General features: G+C 29.6%; 3 protein-coding genes and 2 non-coding genes across 5 annotated transcripts; 2 read left to right on the forward strand and 3 right to left on the reverse strand.

Moving 5' to 3' along the window:
• Positions 1-5,192: 5,192 nt before the first annotated feature.
• On the reverse strand, positions 5,193-7,375 carry LOC107935417 (transcription factor DIVARICATA). Its single transcript, XM_016868024.2, has 2 exons — positions 6,315-7,375; positions 5,193-5,831 (listed from the first exon to the last, which is right to left on the reverse strand). Exons 1-2 carry the CDS (start codon positions 6,719-6,721, stop codon positions 5,408-5,410), a joined length of 831 nt encoding a protein of 276 aa, XP_016723513.1. The 5' UTR covers positions 6,722-7,375; the 3' UTR covers positions 5,193-5,407.
• A 2,315-nt stretch (positions 7,376-9,690) lies between these two features.
• LOC107935420 (transcription factor DIVARICATA) lies at positions 9,691-12,125 on the reverse strand. The gene is made up of 2 exons (XM_016868028.2): positions 11,119-12,125; positions 9,691-10,234 (listed from the first exon to the last, which is right to left on the reverse strand). The coding sequence occupies exons 1-2, from the start codon at positions 11,268-11,270 to the stop codon at positions 9,886-9,888; spliced, it is 501 nt and encodes a 166-aa protein (XP_016723517.2). The 5' UTR covers positions 11,271-12,125; the 3' UTR covers positions 9,691-9,885.
• A 941-nt stretch (positions 12,126-13,066) lies between these two features.
• Positions 13,067-13,139, forward strand: TRNAR-CCU (transfer RNA arginine (anticodon CCU)). The gene has a single exon. It is a non-coding gene; the product is annotated as a tRNA-Arg (tRNA).
• Positions 13,140-14,621: 1,482 nt separating this feature from the next.
• Positions 14,622-14,694, forward strand: TRNAR-CCU (transfer RNA arginine (anticodon CCU)). Its single transcript has one exon. It is a non-coding gene; the product is annotated as a tRNA-Arg (tRNA).
• A 680-nt stretch (positions 14,695-15,374) lies between these two features.
• LOC107935419 (laccase-22) lies at positions 15,375-18,261 on the reverse strand. Its single transcript, XM_016868027.2, has 6 exons — positions 18,097-18,261; positions 17,866-18,017; positions 17,540-17,784; positions 17,328-17,456; positions 16,323-17,243; positions 15,375-15,837 (listed from the first exon to the last, which is right to left on the reverse strand). The coding sequence occupies exons 1-6, from the start codon at positions 18,244-18,246 to the stop codon at positions 15,707-15,709; spliced, it is 1,728 nt and encodes a 575-aa protein (XP_016723516.2). The 5' UTR covers positions 18,247-18,261; the 3' UTR covers positions 15,375-15,706.
• Between the last annotated feature and the right edge of the window lie 1,099 nt (positions 18,262-19,360).

A 19,360-nucleotide genomic window follows, 5' to 3' on the forward strand; every position in this document is an offset into this window, starting at 1 on the left:
ACTCAAATAAATTTAGGGATGAATATTAGAAATATACGTGAACTTTGATTTAATGTGTAATATTGTACATGAATTTTGATTTTGTACGATTTTATACATGAAAATTTGATTTGATTCAATTTTTAGAAATCACTAACACCATTAAATTAGTATAATTGTACGTTAATATATTGCATGCACAAGCTATTATATTAATCCAATATGAAAATAAGTGTACATATTCATTTCTTTAAATGTCTACAATTGAATCAGTATCAAGGTTTCATGTATACATATGAACCACAATTCAAGTTTCATGTGTATAATTTCACCAAATTAAAAGTTCATATATAAAATTGATATTTATCTCATAAAATTATAATTTAAACATTGACAAGTTAACGTGGAATAACATGGTTTTTGAAACCAGATCAATGCTAAAATCAATTCGGCAATTAGTTACCGATTCGATCAGTTTTAATTAAATAAATTATTAAAACTTTATCTCGTTTCATACCGATTCATAGGTCAATCAATTCTCTCCCTTACTCCAAACTAATGTAGCGGCGGATCTAGTATGATTTCAACAACTATAAGAAATCATTTTGGTTAAAAGATACCATAAGTCCCTATACTATTTGAAATTTTAAAATCCAGTCCCTCTAATTTTTAGATTTTAAAATTCAAGTTCAATTGTTAATACCGTTAAAATTTTTTCCTTAAATTCAAGTTCATTACAACATCAATTTTTTAAAAAAATTATATGGTTACCAAGTGAGTACTTTTGTTTATTTCAAAATGATACACCAGCAAATTTAACAAAAGAAATTTAATAGTGTTAACAGTTGGACCTGAATTTTGAAATATGAAAAAGTAAAGGACTAAATTCATATAAATAAAAGTATAAAAACTAAATTTTAAATTTTCGAAGAGTATGGAGACTTACGCCATATTTTAACCAATTGTTTCTTTTATCTAAAATATTAATTTTTTAAAAAAAATAAGGGTGTGTGAACTATATTTTTATCCCACATTGATAAAAAAACTAAAACAAAATCCCTCGTGACCCCAAATTGATGTCCTTCCAATAAAGAAGCCTAATCTAATGTACACTGTAACACTAAATCTATCTCTTGCTTTACAATATTAAAAAAATATTATGCCAATATCCAAAAAATTATAATAAAATTTGTACCAAAGTGATAGCATCAAACTCCACTTTAACATCATGTGTGAGATCTGACGACAAAAAAGAGAGTACTAAAACCAAACATCATCATTTAAATAAAAAGCAGGGATCGATTTGCAAACTTATACATCATGCTAATGTAGTAGTAAAATTGATCTACATTATATTTGAAGCATCTAACTAAGTTAGTGATACGAGTCAACCAAATATCAATTCAATTGAAAATTTTTGAGGGGTTTTTTTATATCATTTTATATTTAAAAAAATATACGAGATTTTAACTCAAAACTACTTTTCCATTTCAATTGAAGTGTGACCCGCATTGTGAGTATACCATAATCTAGTATGTGTGTGTGAGAGAGAATTTACTTGGTAGGTCCCTCTATTATAGGAACTGAATTAAATTAGTCTCTCTCTTATATATTTAAAAAAAATCAAATAAAGATAAATTTCAATTAAAAATTTTCAATAGAGTTAATATTTTTTTTAAACAATAAGTGTTAACTCAGTTACAATTTAACTTTATCTAATTCATTCTAATTGTACGAGGATTGAATTGAACAATTTAATAGTAGAAGGACTAATTGAATCCAGTCACTAGAGGTTAATAAGTATTTTCATATATATATATATATATAAAGAGGTAGGTCTCATATTTGCATGGGTATTTAGAAGGTTGATAATTGGGTTGTTGTTAAAGTTTAAGATTGCCATATTTTGCTTTATGGGGTAATTTAAAAAGAAGAAAAAGTTGGGCAAAAAGAAAGCATATAACGTTAACCTTCTCAAAAGGGTTTCATCAATCTTTTTTGAATAAAGTGGGGAAATAGAGTGCTTTCATATTCAACTTGCAAAAAGGTCTCTTTTGCTTAGAAAACATATATAAATATAAAGTAGATGGTTTTTGTCATTTTATGTGAAAAAAGTAAAAGTAAATTGAAAATAATCATGCTTGATCTGTAGCTTTTGAACACCTAAAAGAAAGCTTTTCTTTGGGGGGCATAGAAAATGATAGATTTTACATGCAATGTGACATGGGGTAGGGCACTAACTTACCTATTTCATCATAGTTGTAGCACTAGCAATAATCTATATTATTTGGACTCAATTGTAAAATGATGGGTTTATAATTTTGTTATATTTTTGGGCTTAATTTGGTATCTAAATTTATTAAATGTTATACAAATTACGTAAAATATTAACGGTGTTAAAATTATTTTTATTATGCCACAAAAAATATTGTTAGTATTAGAGGAAAGTCATGTTAAAAAAATAGGTATTGAATGCTTAACGAATTAATATTAAATAGGAAAAAAATATTTTTAAAACCCCAAATTAAAAAAATTTTATTATTTTAATTAATAAAATAATCAATTAATTAAATAAAACTCAAAGTAATTGAACATATAAAATAAAAAAAATATCATATCATCTATCATATTTCGATCATACATTAATTATTTTTGCTACATCGGAGTAATTTGAAAGACGTTTGATAAGTACCAAATCAAACAAAAAATATATTACATACCAAATTAGGAAAAAGAGTCAAATTTAAGTACCAATTTTTAATTAATTATTTAATTATTATTAGATTAATGAGGAAAATAAAATCCAATTTTTAATTGCATGCATATGAAAAGTAGCAATGGTGGGTGGTAAATCCCACAATTTCAATGCCTATTTTTCTACCTATGAGATAAGAGTGGATTAGCCAAATGGACATTAATTAGCCAAGTGGAGGCTACGAACTTTTATGTAGAGTAGTCGTCTTAGAGGATTTTTACGTAAGTATTATATGATCTATCACTTAAATTTAGTGAAGACAATGCTTCGAAATAAAATTGAGGATTATTCAGTGGCATACTTCAAGAAGGAAATAATTTGATCATTTTTAATTTATTCTATCATTGATTACTTCGATTTATTCGATTTAATGAAAAATTGAAGAGTAAAACTTAAGATATCAAAATTTAAGAATTAGTGTTTTATCTTAAATTATACTTTGATTTATGTTTTTTTAAGTAAATCATATTAACATGTAAGAAGTATTACATTACTTTTTATCGTTCGATTATATGTATATTTTTCCCTCTTAAAATCAAATCTTAGAATTAATTCTTGATTATCATATTATTTGTGAGGTGTGTTTTGCATTTTCGAATAAACTAGAGAAGAAACAAAATCGACGTCACGACGAGGAGGAGCACGACGACGCGACAGGCGACGTCCCAACGAGGCGATATGTCTCGTCACGATGTGGCGGCGTGTATTCAATTTAAACCAAGTTTCTTCTCTTAGTTAAGCTCGGCTATCTTTTTCCAGTTCAACTCTGATTATTCTAGGGATATCTTCTTTTAGTAACCCTAGAATTTACATCTTTATCACATTATGATTAAGAGAAGATTAAGAGAGTTTTTGAGAGAGTTTAAGGGAATTTCGTGTTTTAGCCAAAGAGCTTTGTTTTCCCGGGATCCAAGATTTTCTATTTTTGGTTATCTCTATCTTGTATACTTTCAGATTATTTGTTCATTTAGTAAAGCCAACTTAATTTATCCATGCTTTTTTATCTTCTTCAGAGAGAGATTTTTCTATGTAAATATTTGTATGTCCAATTTTCTTTTTCTCTTTTTCGTTCCTGTTCGTTGCGTACACGGATCAATCCCCAACACTACCGATTTAAATTTAAATATATGTGGAATATAAATATTTCTTTTAAAGATAAAGAAGGTATTAAATTAAAACACAGTATTTTCTCAGATTCTTATCAGAAGATTAACAATTTTCTTTTATCATGGAATATATTGTAAATAGTAGGCAATTTTGCTTGATTTCCAGGATCATTTAGCACAAGTTTAAGCACATAATAAAGTAATAAATTAGCAGTTCCAGTCCATAAGGAAGAATCTGAAAAAGTAAATAATATTCTTTCCTTTATCCATAAGGGAAAAAAAATACTCTTAAGGTCAAGGAGAAAAAAGGTCAAACATCAGATTCTGCCTAATTTCAAAGCTAGATGTCCCCCCCCCTTCCTTTGGTTAACAAGTAAAGGTTTTCTGATTCGGTAATTACCGAGATGAGCTTGAATTTTTCGAATCGAATTCCAGTCTAGTAATATTCGGCTCGAATAATTCGTGAATTTTATCGAACTTTTTAATTTTAATTTATATTACCTTAATATATATTATTAACCAAAATTTAATCGAATTTGAGTTTGGGTTTGAGTACAAAATTGATAAACGAACATAATCAAGCTCAATTATACCACGAGCCAATCTCGAGCTTAAAAATAAATGTTTAGTTGCGCTCGAGTTTTTTAGTCTTCAAGTTCTACCAAGCTCGATTACACCCCAAACGGGTAAGTTTTTCTTTTACAACCTTTTAGTATGTATAAATTTGCGTTAGATATAAATGTCCGACACCAACACTTGAAAGAAAAATAGAGAATCGAGGACCGCGCACAAAAGGACATAAAGAAGCTACTATGTTGAATGAATCAATCTTTGACACGCATTGACAGTTGGGTTGGCTGAAAGAGGAATCTCAAAAGAAAATGGCGAATTTGGATTGGACCAATATAAAGTTGATCAATAACATATATATAATGTGTATATATATTCCGTAGAAGATTTGAAGCATGTGATGCTGAGTTAAGTGGAATGCAGACTCAGCTTCTACTAAGTGATTGCAATCAAAGACTGAGTCAAGTTGGCCATATTGAATCCATAAAGAAAAGGTGAAATTGGCGGAAAGGGGTCCCTAACACAAAGCAATTAGATACCATGGAATTTCCAATGGGAGAGTGCCCATTGAGTCACCTTTTTCAAGACCAAATCACAATTTGACATTGCAGTTCCATGCCATTCACAGATAATCATCGATCTTGGCCTCGAACGTGTCCGGTCGTGTCTCGATTTGTGGCCTCGTAGGGTTTGGTTTCAAGCTATGGATGACCCAACAAGGCTTTTTATTACCCTGTATGAAAATTATGAACAAATGAAAGATTTAAGTGTTTAACATGTTATTTTCGTACTCCAGATAGCCGGTTTTTCGCGAACCGGAATAGCGTATTTATTTTCGAATTTACAGTACATGATTTGTTTTCATCCTTGTGAAACAATAAGACCATTTTTTAACACCATGAAAGAACCCCAAACATTATTAGATTCGAAAAACCGAGACGACTTTCGAGTACAACAGAGAACAACAACAGCCTTACATATCCTGTTGTGAAGGGTTTTAGAATACTGAACTTTGATGTTTGATATGAGCTCCATGATAAGCATTACCATACAGATTTTGAGCAGCCTGGTACTGCGACGATGTAAACCTGTTTCCATTCCCCGAATCGAAAACCGTAACCGACCCATTAAGGCCTACAGCTTTTGACATACTGGCTATCTTATGCTGCAATGTAAGGACATTAGACTGGTTTATAGACACAGCCTTACGATGGTCCGAAAACGTAGTGGTGCTAGTGAGATTGAGAACCGTGATATCGTGGATGCTCGGTCTCCTCTTATCTTTTCCCCCTGGAAGTTGCCTTTGGTAATATTTTTGGGCATGGCTAGCAACTTGTGTAGGTGTCTTTGAAACCACAAAGTTCCTTGAAATATTTCTCCAATCCCCTTTACCATACTTTACAAGTCCCATTAGAAACCTCCTTTAATGCCATAATCAAAGCAACCATTGTTAGTACAAGTTTACTTGCAAAACAAGAAACCTAATTAGAGTAACCCTAAGCCAAAATTTCATCAATCAGACAATGACCAACATGAAAGATAAGAAAAACCCACAATTTTAATCTAAATTCATCAAAGCAACCATTGTTTGATATTAAAGAAAAAAAATTACCTACAAGTTTACTTGCGACACAAGAAACCTGATTAAAGTAACCCTAAGTTAAAAGTCCATCAATCAGACAATCACCAACATGAAAAATAAGAAAACCCCAATTTCAAACAAAATTCATCAAAGCAACCATTGTTAAACATTGAAGAAATTTTTTTACCTGAAGTTTACTTGCAACACAATAAACCTGATTAAAGTAATTCTAAGCTAAAATTTCATCAATCAAACAATCACCAACATGAAAAATAAGAAAAACCCAGAATTTTAAACTGAATTTTGAACTAAAAACAATCACCTGTGTTCATCTTCAGTCCATGGGACACCTTTTTTCCTTTCATGATCATGGCCTTTAGCACCATTAGGTCTTTTCCTATAACCATCAAAATCATGGTTATCGACCAATTCTAATGTAAAAGATGAGGTGGGATAACCGGGGATCGGAATTCGACCGGCTTCGATATCGGAAACATCTTCTTCTAATTCCCTGTACTGTTTAATAACATCTAAAACAGTTTTACCAGGTATCATCTCTGCAACTTTTATCCATCTATCAGGTACATCGTCACCATATATAGCTAAAGCATGTTCAAACCTTTTGTTTTCTTCTTTAGTCCAATATGTATTTTGGTTCTCTTGATGAAACCAATCCATATTTGACATAAAAGATGTTGAAAATAAAGCTTCCATACTTGAAAAATTCATACCAAAAAGAAAAGAAAGAAGAAAATTTTAAGTTGGGAAAACAGTGATCACGTTGGAGATGAAAGAAGTAATATTTAGATGCTTAAAAAGAGCATTAAAAATCGGAATTATTTTACTTGGGAATCAAGAATCAAACTTTTTTTTTCTTCTTTTTTGCTAAAGAATCTAAAAAGACTAATCTTTTAAAGAATCAAGTGAATTTTGAAAAAGAACCAAGGCAAGAAAATCTGGGTTTTTTTTCCTTTCTTTTTTGATTTATTTATATAACAATAATAAAAACAAAGCTGAAATTGTTTGAAGAAGGTTATAACAAGCAAAGCTTGGAACTTTAGAACTTATATATATCCTAAAAACATGGCAATAAAGTGAAGAAGAAAAAAGATGAAAAAACAAGCTAAAGAAAGAACAAGTTGAGTAAAATAAATGAAAAAAAAAAGATGATTCTTTAGAATGGTTAAAATTTGATGGAAATAGTGAGAAAATTGGGTTTTCTTTGAAGAGAAGAAATGGAATTTGGATCAAAAGGGAAATGTCGAAGAGAATTAAGGAAAATAATGAGAAGAAGATTTGAAGAAAAAAAAAAGGTTTTCAAGTGGATGAGTTCAAGGGAAAGAAAGAGAAAAAGGAAGCTATGAAAGGTGGCATCCTAGGATTGGATTGAAGTTTTTAAAGTGGTATATATATATTTTTTGTCTTATACTTTAGATTTTTGAGCAGTTAAATCTAGAGTTGAATCGGGTTAGATGTCTAAACGAGAGTTATGTTTTAGATTTAAAAATTATTGAGTTTATTACATTCCACCTAATATTCATTAACTGACAAAAACAATATTAAGGCGGCAGGTAGGAGCTTTGACCTCTCGCAAATGATGGTAAAATTTCTTTATAATCCCTTTAAAATTTATGAAATAATATGTTAATACAATAAAAAAAATCATATTTTGACCTCTATTAAAAATTATAATTGAATATTGACTCGCTACAATAAATTTAATATTCTTTATTAAGTAATGATTAAAAATTACAAATTCAATCATAGCTTTATTAAGTAATGATTAAAAATCATTCTTTTATAAAATAAATTATATAATATTTTTATATAAAATTAATTAAAAAATCCAAAATGGTGACATTTTTATTTATATGTAAACATATTGTTTTACATTAATTTTTTTTCATAAATATGATGATTATCTTGTAAAGGGGAAAGAAAAAAATTTGTATATTTATCCACCACCATTTAATTATATTTGGTTATTTGTATGTGTTATGTGTTTTATGTTATTTTTGTATCACATTTTCATAAAGTTGTAATGATAATCCTAAAAGAAAAAAGAAAAAAACACCATTACAAAAAGTATAGAGCTATGCACCATTCAATTAGATATGATGATTTGTGTATATATTTTATGATTTTTATATTAAATTATATAATTATTTTTATCTGAAATTTTAATACTCTAATTTAGTTTTTAAAAGCATTAATATCATATTAACCGGTTCTTTCTATTAGTTTAGACATCAATTTTGACGTTAAATATCAGTTTGAATTTTATGTGGAAGTTATTTTAAAATACGTGTAGCAAATTATAAACACGTGTGTACCTATGTATAAATAAATAAAAAATATTTTAAATTAATTATAGAGAAATCCCTAAGATTAACTGAATGTTTAATAGTAATGATCAAATCAAATAATTATTTTAATTAAAAAAATTAAAATAATCAAAATAGAAACCAGCATCCTTAATTAAACAATTTTTTATTGTCAAACTTTAACCATCGCCATTTTTGTCATTTTATGAACTTTTAAAAGAAAATAAATTAAAAATGTCTATAAACTATATAGAAGCTTGTTAAAATAAGTCTAACTAATTTGTTTTACATATGTAAGATTTTATACCGATTGAGTCTTAGTTTGATTCGTATCGGTATTGTTGTTAGTGTAAGAAGATATGGGTTCGATTGCGCTAAAGCGTATTATCCTCCTATTTAAAGGTTGGGAAGGGACTATGGGTAGTTTTAAACATTATATCAAGAAAAGCAGATATGATAAGAACTTATAATGATATTAATGTTAAAAGAAATGTATATAACAACTTATTCTTTAATAAATGCACATAAAAACCTTTAATTTTAATTAATGGATAGTTTTTTATAACATGGAATTTAATGAAAAAATTATATGTAAATTATTTGTTTATTTGGATAAACATATAAGTTGAAAAATGTAAATTTTTTATGTAAAATTTAAAATTGTTTAGATTTTATTATATTAAAATAGTTTTAATACGATACATTAACAATCAATAGATTTCTAATAAAATCTTTGCATTATTAAATAAATAATTTATCAAATTAGTCCCTATACTATTGAATGAATCAATTTAATCTTTGCACTATTAAAAAAATTAAATAAGGTCAAAATTTAACACAATTAAACATTTATTTTTTTAATGTCTTTCATTTTTTTTGTTGACTGAGTTTTGACATTGACATTGTTGTCAATGCAAGGGGATGTGGATTCGAGTACGTTAAAGTGTATTTATCCTCCTATTTAAAGGTCAAAGAGGAATTATGGGTAATTTTAGTCTAGAATGAATCAACGTAATTGTATGATTTTCCAATAAAAGGAACCATAGACCATATTCTTTTTTTATTTAAGTTTTATGTCTCGAATTAAATGAAGAACATAATCAAAAAATATTTGGTCGGAACCTAATAGTCAGATATATATATGGTACAATTCACACATCTTTGATAGAAATAAATCACTGTCACACACACATCATAACTTGAATTTAGGACGTGGATTATGAGAGTAGCACCTATGATCAGTAGGCTAAATGTTCTATATATATATATATATGGTATAATTCACATACCTTTGATAGAAACAAATCACTGTCACACACACATCATAACTCGAATCTACAACATGAATTATGAGGATAGCATCTATGACCAGTAGGCTAAACGTTGGGTATATATATATGGTACAATTCACATACCCTTGATAGAAACAAATCACTGCCATATACATATCATAACTCAATTTACGACGTGGTTTATGAGGGTAGCACCACGAACAGCAACATATATTTTACATTACATACACTCAAAGTGTATATATATCAAACGATTGAAAATGACGTGGATACAACATTACAGCCTGCTCTTGACATATTGGCCATTCACCAAACCGAAAACCGTAGCTGATCCATCATTAGGGCTTGTTTTTGACGTACTGGCCGGCTTTTGCTGCGATGCTACGTTAGACTGGTTTGCCGAAGGCGGTTTACGATCATCCGAAAACACAGTTGTGCCGGTGAGATCGAGAACTGTAACGTCATGGATGCCTGGTTTCTTCTCATCTTTCCCCCTTGAAAGCTTCCACTTCTGGTATTTTTGAGCATGGCTTGCAACTTGTGTTGGTGTCTTGGAATCCACGAAGTTCCTTGAGATATTTCTCCAATCCCCTTTACCATACTTTTTAATCCCCAGTAGAAACAGCCTTTAAATCAAAGCAACCTCATTGTTAGACATTAAAGAAAATTTTAGGTTAAAATATGTTGTTAGTCCTTATACTTTGAAAATTTTTGAGATTTAGTCCATATACTTAAAAAGTTGAAAAATTAAATCCTCTTACTTTTTTTTATTTAAAAATCTCAGTCCAGTAATTAAAATCATAACTATTTTTTGTCAAAATTTATCAACTTAAAATTTTGATTAAACTGTCATCAGGGGTGAATCCAAATTTCTTTTAAGGGAGCTAAATTTGAATTATAAATTTTTGAGATATCAAATATATATTTTATTATGTATTAATTTATTATTTTATCGTTTTTGAAGAGACTAAATAGAATATTTTTCATTTGGGGAAACAAAGCATAATTTTTCCTTGCATTAATTTAGAATTTGATCATTTATAGAGGGGTTATAATTATAAATTTTCAATCTTGACGGGTCACAGCCTTGCCTACCCCTTTGTATCTTCCCCTAGTTGTCGTAATATTACATGGTACATGATTGATAGGAAATAAATTAATATGGTGAGATGACAAGTTTAAGAGAAATTACTGAATTGGAACAAAATTTTTAAATTAAAAAAAATAAAATAATTAAATTTTCAACGTTTAAAGTATAGAAATTAAATCTCGAATTCTATACCATAAGTACTAACAGCATATGTTAACAAACAAAAAAATTAACTTCTAGGTTAAATGAACTGTGAAACTAGTAAAAATTGCTTGCAAACCAAGAAACCTGATTAAAGTCACCCTAAGCTAAAAGTTCATCAAACTTTTCAAGACTAAAATTAATCACCAACATAAAAAATAAGAAAAACCCAGAATTTTAAAGTTATTTTTGAACTAGTTTATGGAGGAAAATAATCACCTGTGTTCTTCAATAGTCCATGGGATCCCTTTCTTCCTTTCATGATTAGGGCCTTTAGCACCATTAGAGCTCTTCCTATAAGCATAAAAATCATTGTTATCAACCAATTCTAACGTAAAAGATGAGTCTGAGACAGTTTTTCCAGATATCATATCTGCAACTTTAGAACTTGTACTAAAACCAAGGCAATAAAGTGAAGAAGAAGAAGAAGAAGAAGAAGAAGAAGACGAAGAAGAAGAAGAAGAAGAAGAAGATGAGAACAAGCTAAATAAAGAGCAAGATATATGGAAGGTGGTGGGCAAAAGTTAAACACTAAGTTCAGTAAAATAAATGAAAAAAAAAAAAAAGAAAAAGAGGATGATTCTTTGGGATGGTTAAAAACTGATGGAAAACAGTTTTCTTTGAAGAGAAGAAACATAATTTGATCAGAAGGGAAAATGTTTGGAATTAATGAAAATAAATAAGAAAGTTTGAAAATTTATTGGGTTTTCATTGTTGGAAAGTGGATGAGTTCAAAGAGAGGAAAGAGAACTATGGAAAGCTCGGTTTTCATGGTTTACAAGACTCAAACTCGAGACTTTGTTAAAGTGGTATTGTGTTCTTTACCACTCGATTTATTAGCATTAGTTAAAGCATAAAATCTCACTTCTTCTTAGACCCTCTAGTATCAGATAAGAGTGTGCAAAGTTGAATAAATAGATTAAACCAACCGAACTAGTTAATTTCGATATTGTCAGGCTGATTGTAATTTAGTTTGAGAGGTGTGGTAAAACAATTAAACTAGATTGATTTCGATTTTGAAATGAGAAAATCAAATTAACCAGCTTTAAAAAATATATTAAATTATATTTATAATTTTAAAATATATAAATTCAAATTCCAAGCTCAACCTATTATTCATAATATCCAAATCCAATACCCAAAAACTAAACCCAATTAATAATTTATACATATTATCCAAAAATTAAATTGAATTAATAAAATTAAACCCCTAAAATACTAAACTCAATAGCATATTGTCTTCAAATCCTAAATATATGTATAATTTTCATTCTTTTGAAATTGTCATTTCAATTTTGATTACTAAAAAAAAGTCAATTAAATAAATTCAACCATAAGTTCATAAAGTTGAGATGATCATCTAGAAAAGGTAAAAGAAAAAAATTTATAAAATTTGCATATTTATCCACCACCATTAAATTAGATATGATTATTCACATTTTCATAAAGTTGTAATGATAATCTTAAAAGACAAAAAAAAAAGCATTATAAAAAGTATAAAGCTTTTCACCATTCAATTATTATGATAATTTGTGTATAATTTAATTATTAATTGTGCCAAATGCTTTCAAGCTCTTCTCAACATATATTTTAAGTTGATGTCTAAATTTAAATCATTTTAATTTAATCCTTAAAGTATCATATGATATTAACCCATTAATTTAGATATGAAACATATTCAAAATACGTCTATCAAACTGCAAGCATGTATATTATCTACATTATAGATAATTTAATCACATATGTTAAAATAAAATAAAATAAATAATTGTCATAAATTTTATTGACATTATCTGTTTTTAAAAATATTAGTAGTGTGTTGAAAAAATAATTTTTCAATCCAAACCATAATTTCAATCCAAAAAATTTAGTAAACAAGTAACTTTTCAAACCGAACATTGATTTTAAAATGAGATTTTAAGTGTTTTTCAATGAAATTACTTTTTTATCCCCTTATTAAATCTTATACTTTACAGTATTATGTCTAAAATAGACATTTTATTTTTCCAAAAGTACTTATGAACAGCAATAGTAAATACCATCAAATTTTCAAAAGTAATTTTCTGAAACACTTTTGTCATAAATCTTTAGCCATCACCCACTTTTGATTTCTTGAATTACAAAATATTTTATAATAAAAGATATTGGTAAACATAAAGGCATCGAGGCGCTTGTAGCTCAGTGGATAGAGCGTCTGTTTCCTAAGCAGAAAGTCATAGGTTCGACCCCTATCTGGCGCGTCCTATTTGGTATTAGACATGATTTTTGGAATCGTCCCTTGATTTTTTATTTTTCATATTAATTTTAGGCTTTGATTTATTTTATTTTAATAAAATAGGTTTTTTATGGTTATTTAAATTATTTTATAAAGTTTCAATATATAAATACTTTTAATTTTTTTGGTAGATAATACTTTTTAATTTTTTAAGTAAATATTTGGAAAAAAAATATTTTTATATAGTATTTTTAAGTTATTTTAATTATTTTAAATATAAAATATTTAATTTTACATCATAAAAATTAAAATTAATTATAAATTAAATAAAAATAAATTTCAGTTCAATCCAAGTAACTTTAATTTTTAAAATTATGAACAAAACCATCCAAATACCACCAATTCGAATTGATTTTCAATTTTTTTTAAATTAAAAAAATTGACTAAACTATTAAAAAATTCTTGCAAAATATTTAATTTAATATTTAAAGTATTATATTTTATTAAACATATTTTTTTGTTAGTCTACCGACCAACTTAGTTGTTAAGTACTAGTTTAAATTTGACATGAAATATATTCAAAATACGTGGAACAAATTTTACGCATATGTGTACCTACAATATAGATCTAAGTTGATGCGGTAGGTACAGACGTACTTGCAATTTGATCCATTCATTTTAAATATATTCCAACTCAAATCTGTGCTAGCATTGAAAACCTAATAGCTAAGTTGACGTAAGGACCTGATCAATGTAAATTTGATACTTTAAAAACTTAATTAGAACATTCTAAAATTTAGGGATCATTTATTAAATTTTTTTACGGGTTTACATATATGAATGTACTTGAATTTGACAATTTATACGTACTTGTTACCTAAACTTTTTTTGAATCTAACTAGTACCTAAACTTGTACACCGTAAGTCAATTTGGTACTTTTTTTATGTACCTGATTAACACTGTTAAAATATACTAATGTGACACTAACAATCAATAACATAATGACATGTGATAACCTTCTGCCTTATTCCATCATCTCCAAACAGCTTTCTTTTGACCTAACATCTACATTTTTTAGCCTCTAAAAAATGCATGCACAAGAAAATTATATTTCTCAATCTTCTTGTACTCATTCAATGTCCGTGCATGCATAATGTAGGGTTTTTGGTTTGATATACTGAAGTTGGTCCCTAAGGTATCGACTTCACCTCTCACCCTCTGCAAACTCTACTAATTTGCTAAATAAATGAGAAAATAAAAAATTTTACTAATTTTTCTTAAAACTCATGGGAAAAAAACCCTCTCTAGATATTAGTCATTTTCCTACTTTATGAACAACTTCCTTCAAAGCGCTTGTAGCTCAGTGGATGGAGCGTCTGTTTCCTAAGCCAGAAGGTCGTAGGTTCGACCCCTATCTGGAGCGTTCTATTATTGCTTCTTTTTGGGATTTTTTTTTGGTGCTTTCTTTTTAGTTTTTTTGTGATTTTATGAACCCTTGTCATCAGAGCGCCTGTAGCTCAGTGGATAGAGCGTCTGTTTCCTAAGCAGAAGGTCATAGGTTCGACCCCTATCTGGCGCGTTCTATCGTAAATCCTTTTGGGGTTTCTTTTATTTCTTTTTTATTTTATAGGTCAGTTTCGCTTAGATTTTAATTGTCCATTTCGATTTAATTTAATTCAGTTTTCAAATTATTTTTAAGTTTTTTATTTTAGTTTAATAAAATAGGCTTTGTTTTATGTCTTTTTGATTATTTTTTAAGTAAAGTTTTGAATATCTTTTTTATAAATACTTTTTAAAATTTATTTTTTAAATAAAAATAATTGTAAGAATTTTCATTTGTTGTTCTATGTTTTTCCTTATTGGTCCGATTCAGATAGATTTTAACCCTCTATAATAATTTCGCTTAGTCCAATTCAATTTTCAGTTTTCATATTAATTTTGATTTCGTTTTACTTTATTTTAACAGCTTTTTAATGACTTTTTGGACATTTTTAGGTATAATTTCAATATATTTTTAAAAAATTATCTTTAAGTAAATAAAAATAATCAATAACTCATATATTTTTTAAAAAAATAATTTTCGTACGGTATTTTAAGTTATTTTCACTACCTAAAATATAAAATAATTGATTTTACATCATACAAATTTTAAAAAAATTATGAATTAAATAAAATATAAAATTCGGATTGATTTTCTTTCCTTTTTCTTTTTCTTCTGGTAAAAAAAAACATACTTGAAAAATAGTTAAAATAATAATATCTTTCCAAATTTCCCACACTTCCAATTTCATCATAAATTTTAATTGGAACCTCTTATAGATATATACATGCTTTACATACACTCAAACTATATATATATATCCACCCCACCAAAAACTCAAAATGATTGAAAATGAAAGCTTATTACAAGGATTTCAAACTATACAACTTAAAATTAATCTTTAAAATGAACAAAAAGAAAACAACAACAACCCTTTCATCATCTGCTGTTTATTATCTTTACCTTATCTTTTTTCAACATTTCTAACTCAGCATCTGATTCTCCTCTCTACCCTCAAACTTTGATTCTCAAAGTTGTCTTAAAACTCGGTTCAACACTTTGGAAGATCGCTCGGAGGCGGTTCGATCGACTCGTTCGGGCCTTTTCCGTTTTCCACCAAGAATGCCATCTTAAGTCCCCATGTTGTATGAACTTCCAAATGGCAATGAAAAAACCAGACCCCTAAAAAAAACCCAATAGCATAATGTTGGAACATGGAACATGTTTGTTTGTTTAAAGAAAATTTTGGTTGCTTCTTGTTAGAGCTAGCTGAATTGACAGTTTATGAAGACCTTGCTTGCTATGCAAGTAATGTTAAAAATGACAAAAAATAAGATGCAATTTCTTTATCATCATTAAGATTTAGATAAAATTATTATGGAGGTCTTTGCACGATAGATTAAAGAGTAAATTAGTGTTTCTGTTAAAATTTTATCCATTTTTACGGTTAAAAACTGGTTTATGTATGCCAGTCTAAGGTACATGTAACACGTCATATGTAACTATCTGATTATTTTGTCAGTCAGGACAGTATTTAACAGTAGAAATGGATGAATTTTTTTATAGAAATGACTAGTTTACTTTTTGATTTGGTATAGGGGTGGTACTATTACTTAAGATTTGATAGCAACAAAAAATAAAGCATTTTGTAAATTTTTTAATGTTACCTGGGTTATCTGCTCTGAATCTTATTGCAGTCCACCCTGCAGTTGGTACGCTTACCGTGTTCCGTTCAACCGGATCAACAAGATTGAATTTCAATGGATCCTTTTCCGGATCGAAGTTTCCAACCCCTCTACCAACTACGAAGAAGTTGGATCCGTGAAGATGGGTTGGATGGCTCTCGGGTGCTATTATAGTGTTCCCTTGGATCACAAGTTGAACTGTTGAATTATAGGCCAATCTGTATACCTTGGTACCGTTCATCGTTTGTAGACCAGACGGTGGAGTGCCGGTATAATTGAATGGTATTGCCGGCTTTGCTGGGAAATCATCGGTGAAAACGCCATTTATTCCGTAGTAATGTGCTTGAAGGATTGCTGTAGTTGGCATGACAAAGGATACATTGTTAATAGCTGCTACGGCTCGTGAACCATTGAAGCATGTGGCGCAAGGGTTTATCCCGACCCCGATGGTGAAAAATAGTGAATGATCGATGGTTAAAGGGACGTTGGCAGGGTATTGTTTCGAATTAAGGCTTCGAAGAGAATCAGAAAAAACCGATGTCACGGGTGTTGCATTTACGGCAGGGATGGTAACAAAGGTAGTTGGTGTAAAGGCTAGGGTGTGATTGTATCGTAAGTATCCAATTCCGGTCAAGTTATCGACCGCAACGATAGTGTCCATAAATGGAGATATAGCTATTAAGTACTTGCCAATGCCTTGATCTGCTTTAAGAAGTGCAGTTGTGGTTTGTCCTGGACCGAGAAATAATGTATCGGTTTCAAAGGGTTTCGTATAACACGCATCGACTTCCACAACGGTTAGATTGTGGTTTGCAATTTTGAAAAAGAGTTCATCGTTCACCGCCGCATTTATGACCCGAAGTAGATAGGTTTTCCCAGTTTCGACATGTAAAGTGTGTGCATCTGCATTCACAAATCGAAGGAAATCACGATTTTTACAATTATGATCAAATGGAACACGGGTTGTATATGGTCCAATGCTAATACCATCGGAAGAACAGTTAGGAACCGGCCCCGGATGGCCATTAATCGTGTGTGCATCTGATATATTCGGAGGTAAACCAGTTTGCGTTGCTTGGTTCACCACGGCTTCGGTATCCGCTTTCCACCATTCCCCTGAAATATCAACAATTAATCTTATTAACACATTCTATGCATGCAAAACGAGCTTCAACGTGACCCGAACGACTGAAACTCACCTAATACGATGACTTTTTCCTTATACGGTTTCGGGAACGGATAAGGTACACCTTTTTTCGGCAAGATAACAATAGCACCATGCACTGTCGATCTCAACCACGAAATATGTGCATGCCAAAGGAGTGTCCCTCTTTGACCTGTTAATGTGAAGTTATAAAGAAAGTTTTGGCCTGGTTGAATTGGACACTGAGTGATATATGCTGGTCCATCGGACCAACCGGTTCGAAGTTGCCGTACCCCATGCCTACAACATCAAGACGAATAACGTTCCACAATTGTAGACTCACTGAAGTTCCATAAAACTTTTGTTATAAAACTTGCTTACCAATGGATTGTAACGTTGTATTGAACATGATTAGTTAGCCTTACGAGCACGTTGTCGCCTTCTCGAGCATAAAGTCTCGGTCCCGGAAACTTCCCATTCACGGTCACAATTGGCTTGGTCGAACAAAGCTTCGTTGCATTTTTTACAACCACCTGAATCGAACACAACTCGTAAACATGACACGGATATAACACGTTTAGTAAACTCAACACGGCACCTAAATTTACTTACATTGAAATGGTAATGCCGAATCCGGCACTCCACAAATGCAGGAACCAAAACAGAAATAAACAACAATGTCCGAAACCAACAAACCATACTTAAAACAGCTCCTTTCGTCGTCTCTAACCTCTTGTCTTGTTTAAATTTAGAAGAAACCATGGCTGCAAACCGGGTTTTTTATAGCAAAATCACCAATGATGCAATGTCGTTTTAGCTGGTTAGGTGAATGAAGAAGATGCCATGACAGGTTACACAAAGTTTACTTGGATGTTACACAAAGTAGTAGCTCAAAGTCATCGTATGTTTTTTCAAAGGTTGTCGCCACTTTCAAGTGATTGATACTTGGATTATGTCTGAAACTTACTTCCCATCTGCACAACTTAAATTCTCTGCAATGTGTGTATCCTTAAATTCTTGCTTGTTCATTACAAATTGGTGTTCTAGTTTCATGTAGTTTTCTTACAACATTTAAAGTTCAAAAGTTGTTGATAAAAATACAATTCTGTTTTAGTTATAACAAATGTATATATAGTTTATTATTTCAGTTGTTTTTTTTAATGACAATGGCCCCATGTATCTGCTTAAATTTACTTATTAAGTTAAAATTTGACATAAGTCCCTATACTCTTTACAAATTTAAAAATTACTTCTTCTACTTTCTAGATTTCAAAATTCAAGTCCAATTGATAGCACTGTTATTTTTTTTTTGGTTAAATTCGTTGTTGTGACATTTTGAGATTAAAAAAAAAATACTCACTTGGTAATAATGTAACTAAAAAAATGACGTAGTGAATCTGAATTTAACAAAATAATCTTAACAGCGTTAAATGTTGGACTTTGATTTTGAAATCTAAAAAAGAGTGAGACTAAATTCTTAGAAATAAAAGTACAAGACTAAATTTTAAATTTACGAAGAGTACAGGACTTATGGCATATTTTAACCTAAGGATTACTATATATGTAAGTTTTCGAGTTAATTGCACCAAAAGTCCATCATTCTATGTTATTACTATATATAATAAGGATTACTAATTATCGAGTTAATTGCACCAATACATACAAATATCATTGAATATCGATAGCCTTGCCATGAATGCATCTTAGAGTCTTATAATTGGCAATGGCCCCATATGTATACATCAGCAGACCTTCCAGAAGAGTACAAAATACATGCATGAAATAGCCAACTATGGTGGTGGGTAATGGTCTCTATATAAACATATATATGTATATATGTGTATAAATGTTAGTGATGTTGAGAGTTTAAAGATGA

Source organism: Gossypium hirsutum, chromosome D10 (genome assembly GCF_007990345.1).
Source record: "Gossypium hirsutum isolate 1008001.06 chromosome D10, Gossypium_hirsutum_v2.1, whole genome shotgun sequence".
In the NCBI taxonomy this organism is placed as follows: domain Eukaryota; kingdom Viridiplantae; phylum Streptophyta; class Magnoliopsida; order Malvales; family Malvaceae; genus Gossypium; species Gossypium hirsutum.